Raw genomic sequence first — 24,777 nt, forward strand, 5'->3', positions numbered from 1 at the left:
TCCTTGAGTCTGGATCTCATCCTTCATTTGACCACGTGCCAGAGCTGGAGTTTCAGGGCATGTATCAGGCCCATCTGTTTGCTTAGCCTTTTGCCTGGAGTAGGTTGGGATACAAACAGGGTGCCGGTCAAACAGCGCATGCTGCAAGTAGGCAGGGGGGTGGGTTTGAGTTTCAGGCTTTGATAGGGTCTTGGGCTGGATGAGAAACCCTATGGAACAGTTTTACTTGCTAAAGGCTGACTGCATTATTTATAGATGCCGGTGCTGAGATAGTTGGCGATTTGGGGAAGGGCTGTAACTCAAATGAAAACGGAGAGGTGGTATCCATGTATTTATTTAACATTTAACATGCACTCAATGCACAGGGGTCACAGGGAGGATGCTTGCCTTAGGATCTCACCGCAGAGAGAAAATAAGGCAGTGTGTAAGGGTCTTTTCTCATTTCATATGGGAATGTTCCAGAATACAGGGCTGTGAATGGAAGTCATGCACACACATGCACACAGCCACCCCTATAAACATCAGGTGAACACAATCCTCCTCTAAACAACTTCTTTTAAAACCAAACTCTCCTCCAGCTGCTACAATTTCTACTAGGTCCACACTGCTGGTGAAGTAAATTGCCAAATTACAGCACTGTGCACCACAGCAACCAGATTTTACAAGGGCTGCACATCCAAATAAATGCCCCTGGGCAACCCATTCATCTAACAGCTGGAAAGGTGACACTTGACATTTGGAAACCTTCCCGTGAAGATTGCTGTAAGGCTTTCCCATTAGCTTCCTGGGGAGACTGTAAGGTTGAATAAGCTGCCTTGAAACCTGCAAAGGGTACCAGCGATGCTCTAAGACCACAAGCCTGCTTGATTTAAAATTCTAATTCTCAAGCCATGACTATTCAGATTTTTTCCAAGGTACTAAATACATTCTGGGGGGTGTGGAGGGTGGGGGGTGGGGTGGGTGTGAAGCAAGCTTTGAGGAGGAAGCAACGTGATAAAGGAGGGGTTTGAAGCGATGGGTGTATTTCTAGAGGTTAAAGAGGAAGGAGACAAAAAAGAGGAGATATCCCTCTCTCCCCCTGTCACAGTTACCCCAATTCACTGTGCACTGAGAAATGAAGGAAGCGGGTCAGGGATTAAAGATGCTTCACACTCAGCATTTTCATAGGGTCTAAGGAGGCAGGACACAAACAGCGCTTGAGAACAAGTGATAAAAAATATGCACAGATACTAACAACAAGCTTTCAGTTGAAGTATTTTTAGGAAGTGAAATCAGACCCCAACAGCATGAAACTGCACAAACATGCAATCAGAGAGGCTCTGAGCAGATGGATGGGGGAGAAAGACAGCGAGCTGTTACAGTCCCAACTTCAGTTGTTCCAATCTCTTTTTTGTGGAAGAATGAATCATGTATCGTGTTTCTGAAAAGTTCCTTGCACTACGAGCATGCTTTGTCAGCTGGTTCTGCACACGCAGCCTGGCTCTCCTGTCTCAGAAGGTTCCTGTGCAGCTCCCCTAGAAATCACGCTTTCTTTTACTACAAAAACGAGGGCAGTGACATGTAAGGAGCACCAAGAGGGAATATGCAGCTACCAGGGGGTTTTGAGTCTGCAACCCTTAAACTCACCTTTCTCAGGTAAATTCTCCTTTGCACTATTTTCCTCTGTGCATTTTTCCTATTGGGTTTTGGGGTCCCGTTTGTTAGCCTCACCAGAGCAAACTGTGGCTCAGGTGTAAATCATCTGAGTGCTCTGCAAAGTGTTACGAGGCTAAAAAAGTCTTCCCCAGGTGATTCTTCAGGCACTGCTGGGAGATTTCACTTTTTAACACTGATGGTCTCACTTCTTTTCCCTAGTTACCCAATTCTGACTTCTGCTTGCACTGTGCAGCGCAGGGACGCTTGCTATACTCTAGTGGAATTCAGAGCTGAGGCCAAGAACAAAGAACACATTGCTTAGATTTCAGTGTTAAGTATGGGTTCAACTACTCAAACTCAAGTATGTGATCCAAGTTGAATGCCTCTGTAATATTCAAACCACCAGGTAATCAAGGTATGACTTTCTCACTTCTATATTTAATCTAAACCACAATGAAATTATGTTTAAGAGTATCTAAGAGCAGATAGCAGTGGGAAAAATACTTTAAAACAATCACCTGTATGTATCTGTGCATGTACCAAGAAGCTTGTTTTCCATCATTTACTGATTCCACTGTGGTGTTAGCAAGACCGCCAATGTCACCGCCTGCAAAAACCCATGGTTCACTTGTTTGCATCGTTTCTGGATCTACCTCAGGAAGACCCCATCTGTTAAACTTGATAGGTGCCATGGCCTCTCTGACTGTAATTAAAGGGAATGAAAATACGTTAGCAGAAGAAAGAAAACATTGCTAAAATCCACCAAATGCACACTGATAACAATGAGAAAAGCAGGTCCGAGTTCTTTCTCTTACTTAATTTACAGTAGAAGGAAAAGTAGAAGGGAAAAGTGGAAGCATGCAATTCCTGAGAGGACTATGATGGAAAAGCAGCACACATGATATAGAACAGCAGTTTGGGAGTATCAGGATAGTAACCAGGTCCTGAATGACTGCAAAGCTAGACTTGTGAAGGAAACAAATGTGCATGAATCACAATAAGTGACTGACTCAACACAGGCTCAAGAAATAATCAGTGCTGATGTTCTTCTGGTCACTCCCTGAGAACACAGTGCACATTCCAGAAGCTGGGATTCCCAAAGTCATTCTCACTGGCATTATTCATCTCGCAGAGAAAAAAAGCGGAGCACTTCTGAAAATCCTATTGATGAACAATATTAACAAAGAAAAACCACATTTTCTCCTTTTCCCTCCATGCAGAGCTTTGTGCTGCACTTCCCGTACCAACATCCTTCTCTCCTGTATAACTGGCTATCCACTCTCTTGTACAGCTTCCTACATTGTAACATTTAAACCCAAACCCCAATGTTTCTGATGCAATTCCCAGAAATTCATTTAGATCTCCCGAATTTACTTCCCCGATTTCTCAACCCTCACAACAGAAACACTCTGCTCCTTTGTGACAGGTCATTATTAAACCTGATGGAGCATTTTCAGATGGAACAGTCTCTCACCAGGAAATGCGGTGCTATCAAAGCTTTGGCTTTGACAAAGTGTGTTTGCTTTTAAAGAAATTTCATGCAGAAAAAGATAGGTTTCAATAAAGTCAAAATCATCCGCACTTCGTATTTCAACTCAGAACATCCCAAAAGTATGGCTCACTTGGAAACCTGATATGGATATAACCATAAAGCCATAATCAAAATGAAATGCTTATATGAAGACAATAGATTCTGCATTTTTTCACTGCAATTCCTGTTTTGAGTATATATGAAGATACCTTATTTTTTTCCTACTATTAAATGGCATATACAGGCATTCTGCACTCGAACTATTATTGTCCTTAAAAATAATGTAGATGTGCAAATAGGAAAGGAAGTTTTTATACTCCATGGCATTAAATACACATAAACGCTGGGGGGGGAAGGGGGGAGGGGGAGTGAAGGGTTATCTTGCTCTATATTAACATTATTTCTATTCTGCATTTTTTAATGGTTTTATTACAGAGGCAAAACCACTTCAAAGGAGTTTCATGAAGAGAATCACATTTCCACAAAGATTTGGAGCAAACATTGATGGCATGTATCGAAAGGAAAGGTTTCAATAGAGCTTTGTCTATGGGAAGTGAAGATCCTGCAATAAAATGCAGCTTAAAAACGCACCATCCCTCAGGGACACACCACTAGCAGATGTAGATTGCCAAGGTCAATTAAACTGATGGAGTTGTGCTGTCATATATGGAAAAGAGGAACCTGCCAGTTTAAGACAATGCGAGGGCAAAGTATTGCCCAGCGAGTCTATACCAGCTTCAGATGCAGCTTTCTCGTAGAGCATCGCAATGGCATTTTCTTCCCAGGCTCTGCATCTTCCTTCACACCCAAATCATGCATTAGAAGTGAATTTCAAAGCGGGGGCTGTGCATAATCAAGGGCAAAACAACAAAATAGGAAGCAAGGCACAAACATTGTCACCTACGTGTCCCACCTACACTCTCATAGAATCAACCAGGTTGGAAAAAGACCTTTAAGATCATCAAGTCCAACCTTTACCCCTTGGCATATCCACAGGACTCTAATCCAAAGTATTTATAATGCAACTGGTTCAGAAGGCAGACTCAGAGAAGACAGTCTGAAGCTGAAAGACTGCAGCAGGTTTTCATAACAGAAGTATTGAATCTATCTGGAAGACCTATTGCCTGCACGATCCCTCCCACCCTGCATGCACTCGGTGGCTTAACTCGGCAAAAATACTATTTGCGTAGTAACAGCATCAAAACCTTATGAAACGGTTTCCTTGAAAAATATCTGGATTGCTGAAAGATCACACAACCTTCAAACAGAGACATTTTCCAGTCTGGAAAAGGAGCATTCGGGCTGCTTTGGTTGCCTGGTTTTGCTGGTTTGTGGGTGTTTGCTTTATAAGGGAAGTGCTCACAATGGCTGATGGTTTTATTAAGACTATTTTAGTAACATTTCTACATCAATAGATTAACTTTCTCGCTGTGTCTCTGCCTGTCTGCACCTCGAGAAAGCTTTTGACCATCTTCTATTTGCCACGTATAAGATAACTTCCTGTATGCAGTGGTACCAGCTCAGCATGTGGTCTGGACAGTTCTCGCAAGCTAAATACATGAAGGCTTGTGAAGACATGCTTGGAAAAACCCTTGGTGCTGCAGGAGTTGGTATTGGGGATTTAATAGATGATTTTTGTTTCTCTGAGACAGGACTGAACCACAGTGAAGGTGTTAGAAGGCAACTTGTTATCAGAGATGTAGTTTCTCAGATGAAATTATGTAAAACTGGCAGTTCTGACAACTTATTTCATCTTGTGGAAAAAAACAGGGTCTAGCCTCTGTTATCTTGAATCTATTACATTTCTCAAACCTAACTTCAGGTTGCTTTGTGCTAAAATAGCTGTCTAGACATAATTACACCAAAAGCTTTTTGAGTGCAAAGAATGCCCAACATAACCCTCACCTGAAGCATCTCCCCAGGGCCTGGGGATTTGTCTGCCTGACCAGTATTACTGCAGCTGGGAAGAGAACATTTCCTTGGTAGCAGGGCTGACACAGTATTCAGCAGATACTGAGATGTAGGCTAAGTAAAATAAGGCATGATTTAAAAGCATCTTTATGTAAGAGTTCCTAATGTCCTCCCAGTTTGGATCTAGTACCCAGGGACACTGTGAGGCGGAAGGGACCATGTCCTAGAGCACCTGCAGAAAGAGAAGCCCTTTCTCTGCCCCTAAGAAAGAGTCTAAGAGCCAAACCTGAGCTTGAAGGGAGGTAACCACAAATACTGGTTCTCTAAACCGTTGTCTGGAACTGAACAGTAAGAAAAGTAGATACCTAATGGGGTTTTTGGTGCATGATTTGGGACAGGGTAAAGAAAAGACAGTCTTTAAAATCCATGCACTCCCATACCTAAAACTAACGTAGCTTTTCTCTTGTAAATTCAAAGTGGCTGTGCTGCCTTCTCCTCCATATCCTGGTGAGGTATTATATATCATTTGAAAAGATCCTTCTGGATGAAAGACACCATACAATTGAATTATTCTGATGCTATCAAGTGACGCTAACACAAATAACACCAAACAAAAGGACAGCTCTGAATATATAGTCCAAATCTGCTGTATTCACAGAGCACACACACACAAATGGGAAAGCAGCAGCAAATTACAGCGCTTGCAAAAACAATATTAAAATATAAGTGAACACAGAAAAAATATTTTAATTAACAAAACAAATCAAATGGAAAAGATTCCTCAAATAAAGCTTTAAAAGTGAGCCTGTGTGTGTTTGACTGCCATGACTAATTATGTATCCATGTAATGTGTGTTCAATTTGGGCTTATTTAAATAGCAGAAATGCTCATTAGCTGCAGTATATCTGTGAAGCTTCAATAAACAGTTTAATGGTTTTTATGTTTAACCAATTTCATAAGTTCCTGTAATTTTAGCTTTAGTAGCTCATTGATGTTATTTTTGATATCCATCTTCCAGAATTCCTTTCCAACAGCAACATCACTTCAGAAACATACAAACAAACTGCAACTTTCTTCATCTCAGATGCAAAACTAGAGCTGTCAGATGCACCAGCAGACTAACTGCTGACACTGCCCTGTCCAAATGCCCAGCAAATAAAGGCACGATCCTGCTTCCTACAGCCTCTGCCACACCAGCACACTGAACCAGGATTAAGGAGTGGTTTAGCTGGATAAAGCTGGGTCCATGTATGCTAGAAGAGGCTGCAGGCTGGTACTGACTTTGTTTTCTGCTTGTCACCAGCAAGCCAATGTGTAGAGATGCCTATTGGGTGAAAGAGCAGAATTCCTGATCTAAGTTAACAGGGCTTTAGAAGTCATCATGAAGCCACTTCAGGATACTGGAAATAGCTCATCATTTCAGGGTGTAGAACTGCTGTACTCCGACTCATTCCGTAAACCTATTTGTAGAGAAAAATCATATTCCAAATGACTCAGCAGGAACACTCCTACCTATTTCAGTAGGAATCTTGTGAATCTCTATAAATTCAGTTTTAGAGGACAATCTTACAGAATTCTGGTGACTAAAAGTGCACTCTGTGGGTGTGAGGGAGATGCTCTGCTCCCAGGAAGACACCAGGTCACCCCTCTGGGCATTCCCAAATGGGGCATCCCAGACACCTCTCTCCCTCCCTCCTAGCCTCTCATTACATAGTCAAGGCTTCAGTGCTTTGAGGATGAAGTTATCTCATCATTTGAGCAAGCTGCATGAAGAAACTCCACACTCATTGCAGGTTTGCTGCCTTCTGTGTCATCTGCACAAAGGAAAACAAAACCGTACAAGAGCTATGCAAGTTCTTTCCCCTTTTCCCAGGGAAATGTATCTCAATCTATAGAAATAAATATTAATTATGAGTGGCTTAATAGCACTGTAAACAACTTGGGCAGATTTCTCTTTCCTGCATGTTGAACTATACTGAGGGGGGCAGTAGTTAGACTCTAGTAAAGCCACCTGGGCTTTGCTGCTGCAGGTCCCAAGCAAGATGAAAGCTGCCCTAAAAGTAAAAGCAAAATATCTGAAAGTTGTGAATGATTCCCAGGAATATGAAATTGAATTTTACCCTTCACTTGCAATGCAGTAGCTGCTTATTACCAAATATTTCATATACTCTATTTTGTCCTCGCAAATAGCTTACTATGGAGTTTTTTGCAAAGGTGCTATTTGGAGTTTGCTCGGGTATTTTTGCATTCCCCTTTTGTCTCTCTCCAGGAAAATAAAATAAGACATTAACATGCTAAAATTTAGTGTTCTTATACATGGGAACCCTTTCTCTTTACTGCTGCCCACTAAATAGAACGCTTAACTAAACTTACATTGTCTCCCACCCTGTCTTACTCCCCTGTGCTGCACTGCATGTTACAGTACATGTTGACCAAGCGTACTATTTCCCATAATTTCTCCATGGTTCTCTTCAGAAAGTCCACGTTCTTCTCGGAAATTGAGGAAAAGAAATCAGAACAAGGACAATTTTGCAGTCCAACCAAATGGTTCCCTTTTCCTTACTGGAACAAAATAGGTACGAAAACGGTTATTCCAAGTTTAGCCTTTAAAACCAACTGGACTGGTGTTAAGAAGGCTGTACACAAAATTACATTTGTCTATCGATTGAGTAGCTGCAATTTGGAATGGTGACAGAAGGTATTTCACTCATTCACTAATATGTCAGAGGCCTCCAAAATAACAAAGCAAAAGAACAGAAACATGAGGAAAGGGACAAAATTCTTTCACATGTTTTTGCTGATATAGGTCAGTTGTGATGCCTTGAAGGCTTCGGTAAGCTGTACAGTCAAAAAAAAGCAGTTTGTGTTTGAAAAACCTGGGCTTCCTTAACAAAAAGCAAAACATATTTATTACTCCATCTGCAGTGGTCTGATTTGAACTGTTTTTGAGGTTTTTTTTTACTGCTTTCAGTAAAGAGGTAATGTTCCTACAATAGTCTAGAAGGCAACTCTTCTGTTTTGTCTATTAGCAACTTCGCGAGCATCAAATGGACTTAGAAGACCATCTTTTTTAATTAATGATGCATTTCTATGATCCCGCATGGGAGGATGAATACCTACTAAAATTGTTGCTTAAAAACACATCCAGCATTTTATTTCTACAAAACCAAACAGACTAAATACCTACTGTGAGCACATGGAACCAAAGTTGCAAATGTAGCAGCTACCGGACAAGAATCGGAAACATCTTGTTGAGGACAATAAAAAGCTTTCTACCTATGAGCTATTTCTGCAATCTGAGAGAGAGAAATAAGTTACCCCCATGCTTATGTCTTGCTGAACAAAGTAATTCTATGATTCTATGACAGAGCTCTTTCTATCAGCAACAATTAACACATTTATTGAACCTGCATCTCAGTCATCCAGTCATAGAATCACAGAATGGTTTAGGTTGGACAGGACCTTAAGATCATCCAGTTCCAACCCCTGCCACAGGCAGGGACACCACACACTAAACCATGTCACCCAAGACTCCATCCAACCTGGCCTTGAACACTGCCAGTCATAGAATAATTCAGACTAGAAGGGCCCTCTGGAGGTCACCTACTCCATCCCCTTCTTCAAAGCTAGGTCAAGTTCAGCATCATATCAGTTTGGTCATCACACTGCCTGGTTTTGAGCACCTCCAGTATTTTCATCTTTTGATAGAGAATATATCCATCTTTTGAATGCAAAACACAAAAATGGGCTTCCTTTTTTGAAATCCAACACTAAGAACAGAACAGAAGATGATTTGGGGTTTCCTTTTGTTTTATTTTGGTGGGAAGTTCTGTTGGTTTTTTTTTGTGGTGTTCCCCCCCCCCCAAGCTTCTTTTTGTTACATATGCAAGTTTGGTTGTAATCCCACTCGACGGTGAAAAGCAAATTTGACTTTCAGTAAGACAGCTTAGCCCAAAAATAGATTTAAAAGCAACCAAAATGGTTACGCTCAAAATAAACAATTGATTCCCTCAAGTCCTAATTCCTTTTCATTTTCATAACATCCAAAACAAACGCCTGGTATTTTAATTTGTAAAGTGATTGCTATTCTATTAGCAGTGTCACCAAAATTACACTGTGAAACTGAGGTGTACTGCTTTCCCCCCAAGCTAAAGAACTGATCAGCATGACTTTGTTCCCCTCCCATTTTAGGTTCCTATTTAAAAACCTCACAACAACTCATTTAGACAGTGAATGCTAACTAGGAGATACACGACTGGCACAGTAGCATGGCTAAGCAACACACTAAGTTCAACCTTTTAGCTGAAGCAGGTTTTAATGCGGGAGAAAACAGAATCACTGCTTTATTATAGGGTCTGTGAATCACACCAAAACCTACTAACAGCATAGGCTAAGATTTACTTTACCGATTTGATTTTGTCCTAGGGTACAGCTGCAGTCTAGATAACAGTCTAGGCCGCATGAACCTATCCCAAAGCAATAGTAAGACACACAAGATAGGAATGGTCCTGGAATTAACTTCACGTGTCCCTCAGGGAACTAGGCTGATCCTGCCTTTTCACTACAGGAGAGAGTTTAGACTCATGGCTGTATGATGGTTTAACTTTATACAGAACTGGACTTGTGAACAAAAAGCACTGAGTAGCTCATTCAGATTCAGACTCTGCTTAGACAATTTTAGACTTACGATTTCGTTGATTGAAAAGATTTACAAACCCCCATTATGCTAAGGAATGTTGAAATTCCATTTACACTGGCAGAACCAGCATCTGATTATGATCTTTTGTGGTGGCATGCACTCTGAGGCACTTGCCAAGTCCTCTGTCAGAGCAGTTATACCCGAAAGACCATGACAACATGTCATGGGTTAATTAGCTGGCGTGACTGTGCCCTGGAAAGGAAGGCACACTGAGCACTAAGCCTTTCAGAACTCGCTAAGCTTGACGAGTATCCAGGCTGAAGATCTATCCACTTCATCAATCTGTCTTCTGCTGAGTCAGTGTTTTTTTTTTTTACTTCCAAGTCACATTTGATGCATTTGCCTGAACTCTTTCAATCTAACCTAGTGTCAGAGAACACTCTGAGCTCTCCTCAGTTCCTATGTTCTGAGTTGTACTCATGTTCGTCAGCTCTCTGCTACGCCCAGACAACTCCTTCACTCTTTGAAATGCCACCTTCATGCCAATTTCCAGATCTTTAATATGGAACTATATAATTGTTAATTTTTAAGACAAAGCTTATAAAGTGCAACTAAATAATGAGACAAGCCATGACAAGCATGGGTAAATTTAATGAATATGGTATATATGAGAGAAGCCACAGTTCTCTTGCGTATGCACAAGAAATGAGTGATACCCAGACCAGCTGAACCAGAATAATGAATCGATCTTAATTCTTACTTAATTTAATAGGTAAAAGGTAGATGCCAGAGATCAGATCAGTTCAGTTTAAAGTTACAGTATAATGAGTTTCCCTAAAGTTAATTAGTGAGACCAGAAGAAATCCCCAAGAGTATTCTTTGAGATCCCACTTACAGAGAGGAAAGCAAAATATACTGAACAAGTGCACCTCTAATCTGAATTCCTATACGCACTGATACACTCTATACAGTGATACACAGAAAACTCCTTTGTTATCAGATTCCTCTGCTCTTAAGAGACAAACCTAAAGGACAAAGAAATTCCTGTAAGGAATTCCTCCAGCCTTCCTCCAGAAGACTCATTTCACAATACTGTTAAAGGACAAAAAACAGCTGTAGTTAGAACAACAATCAGCATTTCCAGAATGCATTAGCCAGGGTTACCTTTATTGTCACTTAAAATGGAGCCAAAGGCACTGATCACCACATCAGCTTTTAGACGGACAACCTGATCCTTATCTTCCTTCCAGTTTCCATCACTGTCTTGTTCAGTTCGAACAAACTCCATAGCAACAATTTGTCCACCTCTAAGGACAACTTTGCAAGGGGAGAGAAAAGGCAGAAATTCACACTTCTCTTCTTTGGCAAGTTCCATCTGTAGGGTAGAAGAATAGAATATATACTTTGAGCATTGCTGTACGCAACCCAAACCCAACAACATACCATAACCCAGTTTTTAACTCAGGATGCTAGCACACCTTCTTCTGCAATGGAATTTATCTGGGTACAGACAGTCATCTCAATGCCAACTTCAGAGCCTTCCATACTACTGGATCAAGCAGCTCTAGACAGGGGCAGCAGGTAAATCTGCAACTCAAATATTTCTCCACTCTATTTTCTTATTGTTCCTGTTACTATGAATATGTGTAACTCCTCTGAAAGAGTTCTCTCATGTAAAAATCTGTGTCTTTTAAAAGACACCAATTATTAATTAAGTCCATGCCCTGATTAGTGTTTACTCTGATTTTAAGATGTCATGAAATGCTGACTACTGTGTGCAAAGAAGTTTCTTGAGTGACAATCCAAACTTCAGATCTTCTGAATCTCTGCTGTGGGAAAAGTGCTGAAGCCAAACAGCATTTTGCCTTAGCAAAGTCTTTGGGATTAAATGATCTCTGTTCACAAGACAACTTCTTTGAACATGTAATCTCCAAGCTGACATCATTCTAGCATGGCTGTTACTACCCAAAGCTGCTTTTATTTCACTTTTTGTCAAAGCCACTGCATGACTGGATGAGTACTGACAACACTGAAGAACTTACCCATGCTGCTAACAAAGATCTTGGTTCAGAATGAAAGCTGATTCCTGAGTGGCTAAGTACCTGAATAGCACACAAGTCTGTGCAATGGCTTCAGCAACGTCATTATGTTCAGAATTCTTACAGAAAGTGCAATTATGCATCAAGAAACACTCCATTACCTTTTTTTGCACCTCCATTCCCCTTCTACGAGACCTGGAAGATGCCCACCATCTTGGTCATCTGTTGATAACCAAACTACCATAAACCTCATAATAAAGATCCACGTCTTGATATCCTGAAGTATGTTAAGAGTGCAAAGTGTACAAAGTAAATGATAATGGGAAAAGATCACCAAAACCCAAAAAACTATCTGAAAAACTCCTCCTGTAGTACAGAGATGCTGAGGATGCAGTCTGTTTCAAAACGTACAGATGTCCTGATAAATGCTGACATGCAAAGCCGACCTAGAAAATCAAACTGAGCACTGAAATCTGTGATGAATGACACTGCTCCATTGCCACTGGCAGTTATTCAAAGCCAAAATCACTGTAAGTAATCTTCTCAGAAGATTTTATAGGCACCAAAAGCAACGTCCCAATCACAGAGGTTCATTAAACAGCAGCCAGGAGGCATCATTCTAGGATCCAACCATGACTTGTAGAGTCACGTACAAGACTCAAATGACCATTTGATTTCTGGTGTGCTCCCAAAGTTAGAAAAATCTACTGTATTTTCTAATTTATGAGACAATTTTCCCCTGTATGCAAATGCCTCTCTCTGATGTTACAGGAAACAGGTACAACAGAGGAAAATCATTTGTACAGAGACTATATAAAGTGAGCCTCTGATCTTTAACAAACATTTATACATTTGAAGAGCGTTTTTATACAGAAAACCTTTAGTAGATGTCTTAACCTGTAGCACACATTCAGGTCCTGTATAAATAACCATCAATATGCCCTCTCATAAATGCTATTACCCAGTTTTACCTCCTCTGGGACAGCCCTGATATTAGTGAATCCCTTCCTGAAGGCCACAAACACACGATGAGCTCCACAGCGTAAAGCAGATGTTGCACAGTCAAAAGCAGTGTCTCCTGCCCCAAGTACAATCACAGTTCCATGTATTGATGGCAATGGAGAGTGACAGGCACACATCCCTGAAAGATGAAAGGAAAACCCCATTTTCAAGTAGAGAAACCATTTCTGCATGACAGCTGAAAAGGTACTTGCACTCAAAGCAGTGTAAAATTGCATCTTACAGTTCCCAAGCATGGAGTGTCACTATCAAATTATTCTGCTTCACTGAAAGACAGTTTTATTCCCATTTTTAAGATATGCTCATATACATAATTTCATAGTCAGTACTCTAAGCAGCTGCACCTTTCTATCTGGAAAGAATTCAAATGACAACACGTTGGTAGGATTGTGGGTCCTGTCAGGTTGAGATTAGCATCATGAGACCTTTTTATTTAAGAAGTAAGTTTCTCTCTGATCAGATTCATTATCCTCCCAGTTAAAAACCCAACACCACAGATTGTAGAGAAGAACGCTTGTCATTCACCGAAAGGTGGCCAGTTGTTGACAGTTTTGTGTAATAAGTCTATAAAAGTTTCCCCTCAGTTAGTTTTCTACAAGGCATTAACACTGGTCTGGCTGTGACATGGTTCTCAGAGGCTATTCTCTACAGCAGCTGAACATCAGGCAGAAAGAAGAGTGTTATGACAGTAATTCTACATGTTCCACTGGAACAAAACATTTCATCTACAGTGGCTTTCTACAGACGAGTTCCAAAGAGTTACCTTTGAGAGAATGACAACATGATGTGTTCATCACCTACAGCTTGGATTTGATGATTCAATGATACAAGAAACAGTAACGTAAAACTGAACTCTTGTGTGTTCCTTGTATGAGGCTAAACTTTATCACCAGTTTAAATACAACTTGATTAGGCAAATTATGGCAACTTAACAAATAATACCATAAATGATATATAGCTATATTGTCAATGAGCCTGTGATCATTTCAGTCAGGAGGCGCTCGCTGCAGCGTAACTCCAGTATCCTGCTCTAGTAGCAGCTTTGCACGTGCAACTGGAAAGAAAAACAAGTATAAGTCAAAGAAACAAAGCTTTTAATCTAGACACAGAAAGAGAGTGAGAAACAGCATCCTAACGCACATATTATCTCTCCATTTGTGGAATGCTTAATGTATGTCAAATGCTCTCATTTCCTCCCCCTCCACACCCCCCATGTATATGGTATTGCATTTACTATTTACTAAATAGGTTTCTTATTCTACAATTCCCTCTAAACTTTTCTCATTCCTTTTTAACAAACCTACTCCTTCAAAATTGTACATTAAGCAGCAGAAAAAGCCCAAGTGCAGCAGGAGAATGGCAGCTCAGAGGGCCTTTACAGGACTAATCTAGGATGGATCAATCACAACAAGGGGAACAAAGAACATTCCCAAGGTAAGTTCATGTCTCTGTATCTGTACTTTCCTCCTGGAGGAAACTATATGAAATACTGGTATTCAGAACTTTATAAGCATGCACACTATGTACATTACTATGAATAAGTCTATTATGTCTATTATTTAGAGAACTGTCATAGTAAGAAGAAAAGGACGTGTGTTTTAGTTTAAAACCCTGTGCTTTAGAGAGCAAGAGGTGGCTGCAGCTACAGACAGACACGAGGAAAATTAAGCAAAAAAGACCATGTTAATTAACAGACAACACCAAAGGGCTATCTATTACTGTCACTCAGAAAAGGCTAGTTCTTCAAAGTTCATCCTTTTTATCATTGTAGACTTAATGTATAAGAAATACCATTCCATATCCTGGCAAATCTACAGGATTACTTTGCAACGCTTTCAAAGGTGCACATCAATGCTATACAGATCCTCATGAAGGCAGGTGACTTATAGTACATAAGTGCTATGAGTCCACACGGAATAATAAACTTACGAATTTTAGTCAAATTCGTAGAATCAAATGAAAAAAAACCCAAACCCACCCATTTCTCCCAACCTATTTCAGCTCCCTTTTAGCTTAAGACAAAATAAATAACGCATTTGATCAAAGCAGCAGAGAGATGGGACAGATGACACCGAGAATTTCCCTTCCTAAACATTTTGCATGAAATGGGGTAATGAACTTTGCTTTTATATGCAGAATAATTTGCTGCAGAAGATATGTTCTTCAACACATTGCTTATGGAAAGCCTGCTAAATAAGCAGGCAACCCAAGTTGATCACAGAATCTTAGGACCAGCTAGGTTGGGAAAGACCTTTAAGATCAAGTCCACATCTTTGATGCTAAAAGAAATCTCTGAATGCTAAGATCAGTTTGTACATAAAAAAAGGTGAAAACTAATAAAAAAGGTGTATGTGTGGTTAAACATGTGATCATATGTACAACACCACATACTATATATATACATTACAGGTTTACTACAGGTAACTGTACACGGAATCTCTTGCTTTTCAATCTGCACACTGGGGAATCTAGACCACGAGGGAACGTGGCACAGAAATCACAAGCCCCATCTCATACATCCATCTGGGGTTTATGACTTCACACTCTGGGCCACTGAAAGCAGCTATAATTGGGGAGCAAATGCAGCCATCTCCATACTCAAAAGAAAGATACAAAAGCATAAAACAAGACTGCATTTGGTGCCTATGAAGCAAGTGTTGTCTTATTAGTTCCTGGCATACTACTGTTGTCCTGAGTCTTAGACTCTAAGCTCTTTTGGTAAGGAAGGTGCATCTGTAAAACATGCAGAGCACATAATCGGGGATCAAGTCAAATCATTTATCAACAATATAGAAAGCAACTGTTTATACGGGTCACCAACACCTTCTTTAATACCAGATTTTTTCCAAGCCCACCTTATATATACTATTTATATCAAGATAATTTATACAAGCTTATGACATCACTGGAGTATAATTCAAAATGACAAAAATAACTTACTAGGGGTAATGATTTGCCATATGTTTAGATTTTTATCGATGACTGTTTTACAGTCTCTAGGACTGTGGGTTTCCTACAGCCTCCTACTAGAGGTACTGATAAGTTACGATGTAGACAAGTTGTCCGTGCGGTGGTGATCAGAGGGTGACCTGTCACCAGTGGGGTCCCCCAGGGATCAATACGGGGCTCAACCCTGTTTAATATCTTCATAAATGATCTGGAAGATGGGATCAAGCATACCCTGACCAAGTCTACCAATGGCACCAAACTGAGAGGGAAAGCGGGTACTTGAGAAGGGAGAGCCACACTGCAGGATGACCTGGATAGGCTGGAAGAGTGGGCTGACAAGAATCTCATGAAGTTCAACAAGGACAAGTGTCAGGTCTTGCACAGGGTAAACACAACCCAGGAGTGCAGCACAGGCTGGTATCTACCTCTGTGGAAAGGGACATGGGGCTCCTGGTGGACACAAGCTCAACAGGAGTGAAGAGTGTGCTGCTGGGGCAAAGCAAGCCAACAGGATGCTGGTTACGTCAGCAAGGGCATCACTGGTTGCCTTAAGGAAATCATCATCCCACTCGGCTCATGTCAGGCAGCACCTGGAACACTGTGATCAGTTTTGGTCCTTGCTATATAAAACAGATGTGAATGGGCTGGAGAGGGTCCAGAGAAAAGCCACAGAGATGATCAAAGGATGGGAAACTGTGTGAGGAAAGGCTGAGAGAACTGGGCTTATTCATCCTGAAGAAGAGAAGGCTCAGGGTTAAGGCTATCACCACGTTCCAGTATTTAAAGACTAGCTACAAAGAAGATGGAGACTCCCTTTTTCCAGGGAGTCACACGGAAAAGACATGGGGTGATGGGCATAAGTTATCCTGGGGGAATTCTGGTTGGACATCTAGTGTAGGTCATGATTTGCCAAGAAAGGTTGGACAAGATGATCCCTGAGGTCCCTTCCAACTTGGTATTCTATGATGTTGATTCTGTAATGACTTTCCTGATCACACACAAGAGAAAACCCTGCCCCAGAAGAATTCACTGGGAGGTGCTTCATAATTGGATATGCTGCTTAGTGACCATGACTACAACAAAAACATACCACTCACCTGGTTTACTTGCCATTGCTACCAAAGGTAGAAAGTCTTTAGATGTGTAGAAGCCATGATCCATTCTCAGTCCCTGGAATATACCGTCTCTATTTGGTTCTGGCAAACCTAAAATATATATTTTAAGGCATATCAGAACTAAAGGCAAATGTCAATGACATTATTTACACATACTGAAAAATGTCCTCAAAACAAGCACTTTTACAAACCCTTAGATGTCTCTAAAAGAACACCACAAATGACTGTAGTTTCATGTTTGTAGTCTGTAGCTGGCATAACTGGTGATCTTTTATAAGTATTGGCACTTGAAAACAAGATTGTTGGATAACCTGTATCATATAACAAATACCAAAGCAAATGCAGAGGAAAGGGTTAGACAAAACAGGGTACAAAAGCAGGGAAGCTACTGCAGAGAAGAAGTCTCTTGTCAGCTCTTCTTGTATTGTTTTACCTGCATACACATTTAACTCTTACTGCTGTGAAATGGGTTTGTTCCCTTTGTTTTGAGGCAGTTTTCAATGCAGCTAGCCTGCAGATAATACAAATCACTCCATAATAACCAGTTTAAACAATGAGGAGAGAAGGTCAAATGGCAAAGCTGCAGATGTGTCTGATCTGTGAGTATTTGTATGCATCATTTTTTGACATTCTTGATTGTTTTCTCTAAAGCCTGAAGTCCTTATTGGCTGACATTCATTTATAGTTTTTAATAGCAAACATGTATACAGAAGCCCTAGGATAGACACAGGGATAAACTTCACAACCAGTAACAGCAACAAATACCTTTCAATTAAAAGAAAGCAGCAAAAAGCATCTTCCAATTATAACAGAGTATATGCTTGCTCCTGTGGGAACATCTGGACAGCACAAAAAGCCAGCCTAGCTGACACAGAAGTTAAAACGTTCTTGTCATGCAAATGCAATGATCTATCAGGGTGTTTTCAACCTTCATATTTACCTCTAAAACCCCAGAATGTTCTCATTAATAATTATTTAATTAATATGTAATTAATAATTACACATTGGAACAAAGGAAATGTCAACAATTTCTCTAAGAAAACACACTAGAACTGAGGAGTCCTCAGAGCAAGAAGCAGAACTGAAGCGTGCAAAGCAATCTGTGCTCCTGCCATGCTCAGGAGCAGATGACAGCAGACAAGCCTTTCTCCTCTGAGCCATCCTGGTCTGGAAAGCCCCAGCAACACTACTTCAGTGTCAACAGTAAAACAGGATTGCACTTTGAGGAGTCCTGTTCCAAGCAGGGGAGTAAACTTTCCCTACTCTTTATATACTGGCCTTTTTATATCAGTGCAGCAGCCAACGTCTGTTCTTATTACAGCAGAAGATCAGGACTCAGTGATAAGAAAGCTCAGGATTGTTTTGAGCCATCTGATGCAAGGGAAGTTTTTTAAACCTCTAGATCCCTGAATGAAGTTACCAGAATACAAGAAGGGAATCAAAAGGCACCTTTTTAGTTTTAACAGTTCCACTGACAGAATGAAACCATCCTCTCTGTGAATTCACAAGGCAAAAAGCAAATAACACAAGTCACAAAGTTTTGCATTTCAAACCCGTTACATTATTGAGCACTTTCCTGAGCTCTATTTATGTATTAAAAAATCATGACTTGGTTGCTGAACACCTGACTTTCTAACACCACCGATCTATAGGTGGATATTGAGTAAAATAAGGTTAGCAAACACGAGCACGTACTGATCTTCAAGACCTCTGAACGCTGTACTTCTTGGGTAGACTGCAATATCAGCTAATGAAGAATGAATAATGGATATCTTAAGAGGCTGCCAGAAATACCTACTGCTATTGGAAGTATAATATGTAAAATGCATTCAAGAGATTCTCTGTTAAAACTGCACAGGTTTTTCCCTATGTATATACTGCAAAACATCTATGGCAAGAAAAGTACCTTGGAGAAGAAAAGCTCTCGGTGACTGCCTACAGGCAGACAACAGAGGAATACAACTGTATCTGTTGAGATATCTGTAAATCAACTCAGAGTGACATGTTTTAGTGCCATGGGTTACTGGTGGCCTTGGCAGTGATGGGGAACAGCTGGACTTGATGGGACTAAAGGTCTTTTCCAACGTGGTTGATTCTACGATCTATGATTCAGAACCCTCAGCTTGCTTCTGGGAGAAAGCCTCGTGTCATCAGTGAGACATGCAGCCTGAATTAAAGAGAATTCCCTTTCTCCCTAATACCTATTCCCATTCAAAAAAAAAAAAACAAAAGGGGGGGGGGAACCTTCACATGGAATAATGACAATTATTCCATCTTTAACAGCTTCAGTAATTGAGCTCCTACATGAAGGATGAGTGGAATTATGGGAATGTTGCAATGTTCAAGGTTCAGGTTCATCACTAGAACAGTGCCACTGAAATCAAAGTGCCACTTGTGAATGCATTGGACTCAGTAACGTTTAGCCTGGCTGACATGACCAAACAAATGTCTAAGAGGTAGTCAGTATAAATGACATTTTCTGTTATTTTCATTTGCTGAAATCTCCACGAAAACCATTTCTGCAATATCAAATGTGAAGGAAATGCAGGGGGGGTGGTTCTTGTACCTCTAAAAACCCCAGCAGTTCCAAACTCTTTGCTAAGCATCACTGGGAGTTGTTCCTTTTGTTGCTTAGTATTTACCATCACAAGGGTTGTATTTAACTTTGTTAAAACAGAGCGGTTGGGTATGCCTTAAAAAGCCACTCGGCTGGCTAAGGAAGAGGCAGGCAGAGATCATGAGCTGGTAAGATCCACTTTAGAGACACCATTTCATACTGAGCGGCCAGCCCACTGAAGTCTGTTCTACAGACAGCTCACATACTGACAAACAGCTAACAGCTTCCTGGGAGAGAGGAGATTTAACAAAAAAGCAGCTGTAGAGGAAAATCATTGTTTCAGGCAAGTGGATTTAAAGCAGAAACACAATTATAAACCTCCGTCACCTATGAAAGACACAATTTAGGTCAAAATAATGAACCAAGAGAAATCCCCTTTGAAGGGAAATCACAGCGCTCCTTTAGCAAAAGGGAATTCACAGCCTAATACAAAATAGCCAGGAGCCACCCAAGAAAAACTGCTTAGAAAAAGATGAGGTCTATCCCCTAGGTTTTCAGCTGAAGGCAGCAGGAGGCAGTTCTCTGCCCTCCGAATCCACCTGCAAGCCATCTAAAAGGATTTTCTTTATTACTTAGTATTTCTTGTCCTGCAAAAACAATCTTTCAGCATTCTGGGTCTCCTGTCTTTAAATAACCTGTATAGAAATCAAGCGCTAACAACCATTTCCTTCACCTGCACTGAAGAGCAGCTCTTCTGAAGGGTAACCAAGAGGAGGCAGCCAAGAAAAACAATTGCACTGGTGGTGTTGGGATAGACTTTGCACACCCATACAGAAACAGAGGGCTCTGCTGGAACCCCAGCCTTCTGCCAGCAAGCCCTGGACTTCCTGAAGCTTCAGTCCCTTTAACTGATGGCAGGGAACAGGCTTCTGAAGCAACTGCTATCCAAACCACGCAACGAAGCCTCATGGGCTGTGTAAAACAGCATTTACTAAGAATAGGGACAGTAGAAACATTGTGAAAATAACAGCTTGCATGACAGATCTAGTTCAGCTTTGCAAAAGCTAATGTAGATAGTTCCAATCTGGGTCAGGTACAGCGCAGAAAGCAATTCATCTCTGTTCCTGAGCCTATGGTTTGCTAGGCCCTGCCTTTCACCTCCAGATGCTCTAGCTACCTCTCAGGAAGCATCACGACACCCAGTATGAAGCCCTCTTTTTGTCTTCCCTCTATATGATCCCCACAGCCCCTTCTCTAGTGGGCACTATCTCTCCCATGTCTGACATATCATATGGTTTCCAAAGTCTAGGTCTCTTGTCTTTATATAACCTATATCAAAGTCACAATCATTTCCTTCACCGGCACTATGGCACTACAGCACTATAGCAGTGGCTTTGGAAAACACAGACTTTAACCTCCCATTGTTATATTCTTCATATATACACATACAAATATATACATGCATACAGAATCATAGAATAGTTAGGGTTGGAAAGGACCTTAAGATCATCCAGTTCCAACCCCCTGCCATGGGCAGGGACACCTCACACTAAACCATGTCACCCAAGGCTCTGCCCAACCTGGTCTTGAACACTGCCAGGGATGGAGCATTCACAACCTCCCTGGGCAACCCATTACCAGTGCCACACCACCCTTACAGTAAAGAACTTCCTCCTTATATCCAATCTAAACTTCCCCTGTTTCAGTTTTAACCTGTTACTCCTTGTCCTATCACTACAGTCCCTAATGAACAGTCCCTCCCCAGCATCCCTATAAGCCCCCTTCAGATACTGGAAGGCTATATATATATATATGTATATACACACAGACACATACATATGTATATATATGTACACATATATATATCTGTATATATATACACACACATATATATTAATATTGGAAACTTCTGCTTCCTAACAAGATCTTGTACTCTTTTGTCTTCACAATACTGATGCATGTTATTTTTCTTCACTGGCAGCATCATCTCCATTTAAAGAGATGGAATTTACTCTCACAATTTCCCAGTTCAGATGAAATGTGAATCACTAAACGACTAGAGTCAATGTGTCAGATGCACAAGGCAATAATACAAAAATGTTGCATACAACATGGAAGGGTTTGGCACGCAGAGCAATGCACCGAGACCACTTGGTTCCTGCACCAAAGATATCAAGGCACATCAGCACATCAAAGGAAGAGGAAATAACTTCTGCTGCTATTACTGTAACGATTAACCTGGTCTGGAAAGGAAAACTCAAGTGGGAGTGGAGGCACACTCTCTGATTTTGATCAAATCCCCTCTCCCCAGAAACAGGAACACCTTCTGAACCTGAACTCCTTGTTTGGATTACTTCGATCTCACATGTTTGGGCAGATTTGCAGTTTCAAATGAACTTCTCAGCCAGTATTAATAACTGACATACACAAGAAGCCCTCACCCTTGGTAAAGGTCAAATACAGTTTTCACTGAAAGCAAACCTCCAGACCAAAAACCACATGAAGCTGAAGTTGAAGTGTAAATACAGAGCAGCCTCCAGGGACAGAATGTGTGAGAGCATCGTGAGGTTTCCTGCTTTTCCTTACATCCAGTGCTGACATGCTCATCTTGCTTCACTTTTAATTGTGATAATACCACATGTTGGAAAACCTTAAGCTGAACCAGATTAACAAATGATGAGCTATGATCTCTTAAGCACTAAAGAGGGCTCTTTGCATTCTCTTCACTGTTGCTACCCTGACAGAAGAGAGTTTCCAACAAGAGAACTGACTGAATTGTGTCTACCAAGCCCTTACTTTCAGGTAACAGTGTAAATTCAGACTGGTGAATGCAACCTGTGTTTGAATATACCAAGAACTCTATTTTGGCATTTTTTTATAATGGATCTTTTGACTTTATCCCAAAATTGCACTATATTTATAAATGTTGGATTCATTGGCTCTGCATATCCCTTTTTCTATCTTTTAAAACTTCCAAATCCAACCTCAAGCTCCATTCACCCATTTATGGGAATTTCTGGAAGCTGTTGAATGTTCCATGTCATACAAACATGGAGCATTAGTTAGAAATCATAGAATCCCAGACTGGTTTGGTTTGGAAAGGACCTTAAGCTCATCCAGTTCCAACCCCCTGCCATGGGCAGGGACACCTCACACTAAATGATGTCACCCAAGGCTCCGTCCAGCCTGGCCTTGAACACCGCCAGGGATGGAGCATTCACAACCTCCCTGGGCAACCCATTCCAGTGCCTCACCACCCTTACAGTAAAGGACTTCCTCCTTATATCCAATCTAAACTTCCCCTGTTTCACTTTGAACCCATCAGCCCTTGTCCTATCACTACAGTCCCTGATGAAGAGAGAAGGGAGGGTTTTCCACCTCTTGCCATCTCCGTGAAAACCTGCTCAGATTTCAGAGTTAAGCAAGATTTTAAGCAATAAAATTTACAGGAAAAAATTTTGTTCTGCTCTTCCCAGCCCCTACAACAGGGATGTGCCAAGGAACAGGACCCCAAGAGATCCTACGGTCAGGTGGAAAGCCTTGATCTGTCAACAACGTCTGAGAATGAGAAGACAAATGCATGAATCTCATGAGAAACTGGATGTCAACAATACTGGTTTGTATGGGTTTGGTTTTGTTCTTGAGAAGATATGCTAAAGTAGATACAGAGCTAAGGCCATTGCTCTCTAAAGGTAAATTCCTGAATCCACCACTTCCCTTCTGAAAGGCTCCTTTTGAATTAACAGGAAAGAACTCATGTTGTCCCATCTCCCTGCCCTTTCATGCATCCAGTGTTCCAACCAGCTCCTTGTGTTCCCATACAGAAACGTTTTAGCTATAACACTTCTGATGGCATTTCATACTTGCCTCGAGACTTGCAGCTATAGGTACCATATGGTCAGTGTGGCTACAAAGGTGCACAGCAGAGAGGAAAGAACACTGTGTAAGTTCCAAGCGCAAAAGCATCCCTAGAGTATTTCTGAATCCTCTATTCTTCTTCAACAATTTGTGGTCCAGAGAAATGGAGATAAAAATATGTGTACTTAGAGCAGTTTTGGTTTCTGGCAAACAACCCATGAACTGTATAAATTGGACCATGAGTTATAAATACATTATTTCCTTGAAAGAGAACACTGAAACAATAAATTCTTATAACTGTCAAATTCAGTTTTCCCTAGACGTGATAGAACCTATTTGTATGCAGTGGCATAGGCTCTAGGTATTTGTTTCTAAAAAGTCACATTCACTCCTATCAATATTGATAACATTGCTGTCCATGGATCAATATTACACAACAATTTAGACATGAATGATCCTGAAATGCATTATCCACACACGGGACCTAAGCTGTGCCACACACCTGATTATATTAAATGCGCCCTTACAATTCATCCTATGACATTCATGTGAAATGGAACAAAAAGCCATTAGTATCTAAAGAGTTACTCCCCATCTTTAAAGGTTTAAGTCACGTTGCAAATGCTCTGCAGGTGCTCAGCTTCTCTCAAGGTCAGCTCATGAGTAATCAAGACATTAGTAAATACTTCGGAGGTTTGTATTTTTAAAGGATCTCTCTCATTTTGCTGGAGATCATCTACCTTTATGGCGGCGGCTTTGTTACTTCCCGTCCCGTTGTGAGGTTCAACAGAACACGTTTTCTAGGTGGCCGGGGTTTTTGTTGTTCGCTATGTATGTTGATGGAGATAAGTGCTTTAATTACTTTTTTAATGTCTCTGATTTTGTATTTTCTTCCTCTCCCCGTTTACTTCCTGCTGGCGAGATTACTGCCTCATCGCCACAGCAGGTGGCTCTTTCAAATCTGTTTTCTTTGCAAGCCTGGTAGATTTATTTGGTAATATAACTGCTCCTTTTTCCTGGTTTTTATTAATGGTTTCTTTCCTTCGGAATAGGTACACTCACAAGATTTGGCAGAATCATTCCCTAATGAGAGCTAAAAGCCTGGTTCATAAGAAAAGGGGGAAAAGTGAAAGAACTACAAGACACTTGGATTTGCCTTTTCTCACTCTCTATTTAGGATGAATACTGTGTACAGCATATGCAAAAGAACAGTTTTCATGTGTATCAACAAGAGCCACACACAACTGCTGCAGTGCATTCTAAACTGAACAGCTATGTCCATACCATAATGCCTTTGAAAAGCATCTGAACCTGGATGTATTGCAGTCTCTAGGTTTCACACCTTCCTTTGTTGCTAAATTAGACACCGAGACGAGGATCTGAGCTCTTGTAAATGGTACTGAACTAACAGGAATGAAGTAGTCGGATCAGCCAGAACTGAATTCATTCTTATAATCCCATTTCTCTTTGAAGCCAGTTGTCCAATCTCAGTTTCCAAACTCCCACAAGAGCTACACTGTAGA

At 40.9% G+C, this 24,777-nt stretch overlaps 1 protein-coding gene across 2 annotated transcripts in view; it reads right to left on the minus strand.

Annotated features, from left to right (window-relative positions):
• The window catches only part of DPYD (dihydropyrimidine dehydrogenase), a 357,309-nt gene that overhangs the window by 171,997 nt on the left and 160,535 nt on the right, over positions 1–24,777 (minus strand). For both annotated transcript variants that reach the window (XM_062606149.1, XM_062606148.1), the window contains exons 9-12: positions 16,822–16,929; positions 12,727–12,896; positions 10,881–11,091; positions 2,154–2,338 (exon numbers count right to left, since the gene is read on the minus strand). In XM_062606149.1, the coding sequence (XP_062462133.1) occupies positions 2,154–2,338; positions 10,881–11,091; positions 12,727–12,896; positions 16,822–16,929 (674 nt within the window). The remainder of the gene's footprint in view (positions 1–2,153; positions 2,339–10,880; positions 11,092–12,726; positions 12,897–16,821; positions 16,930–24,777) is intronic.

Source organism: Pezoporus occidentalis, unplaced genomic scaffold (assembly GCF_034315485.1).
Source record: "Pezoporus occidentalis ecotype Australia unplaced genomic scaffold, CSIRO_AGI_Poc_V1 ctg94, whole genome shotgun sequence".
NCBI classification, from domain to species: domain Eukaryota; kingdom Metazoa; phylum Chordata; class Aves; order Psittaciformes; family Psittacidae; genus Pezoporus; species Pezoporus occidentalis.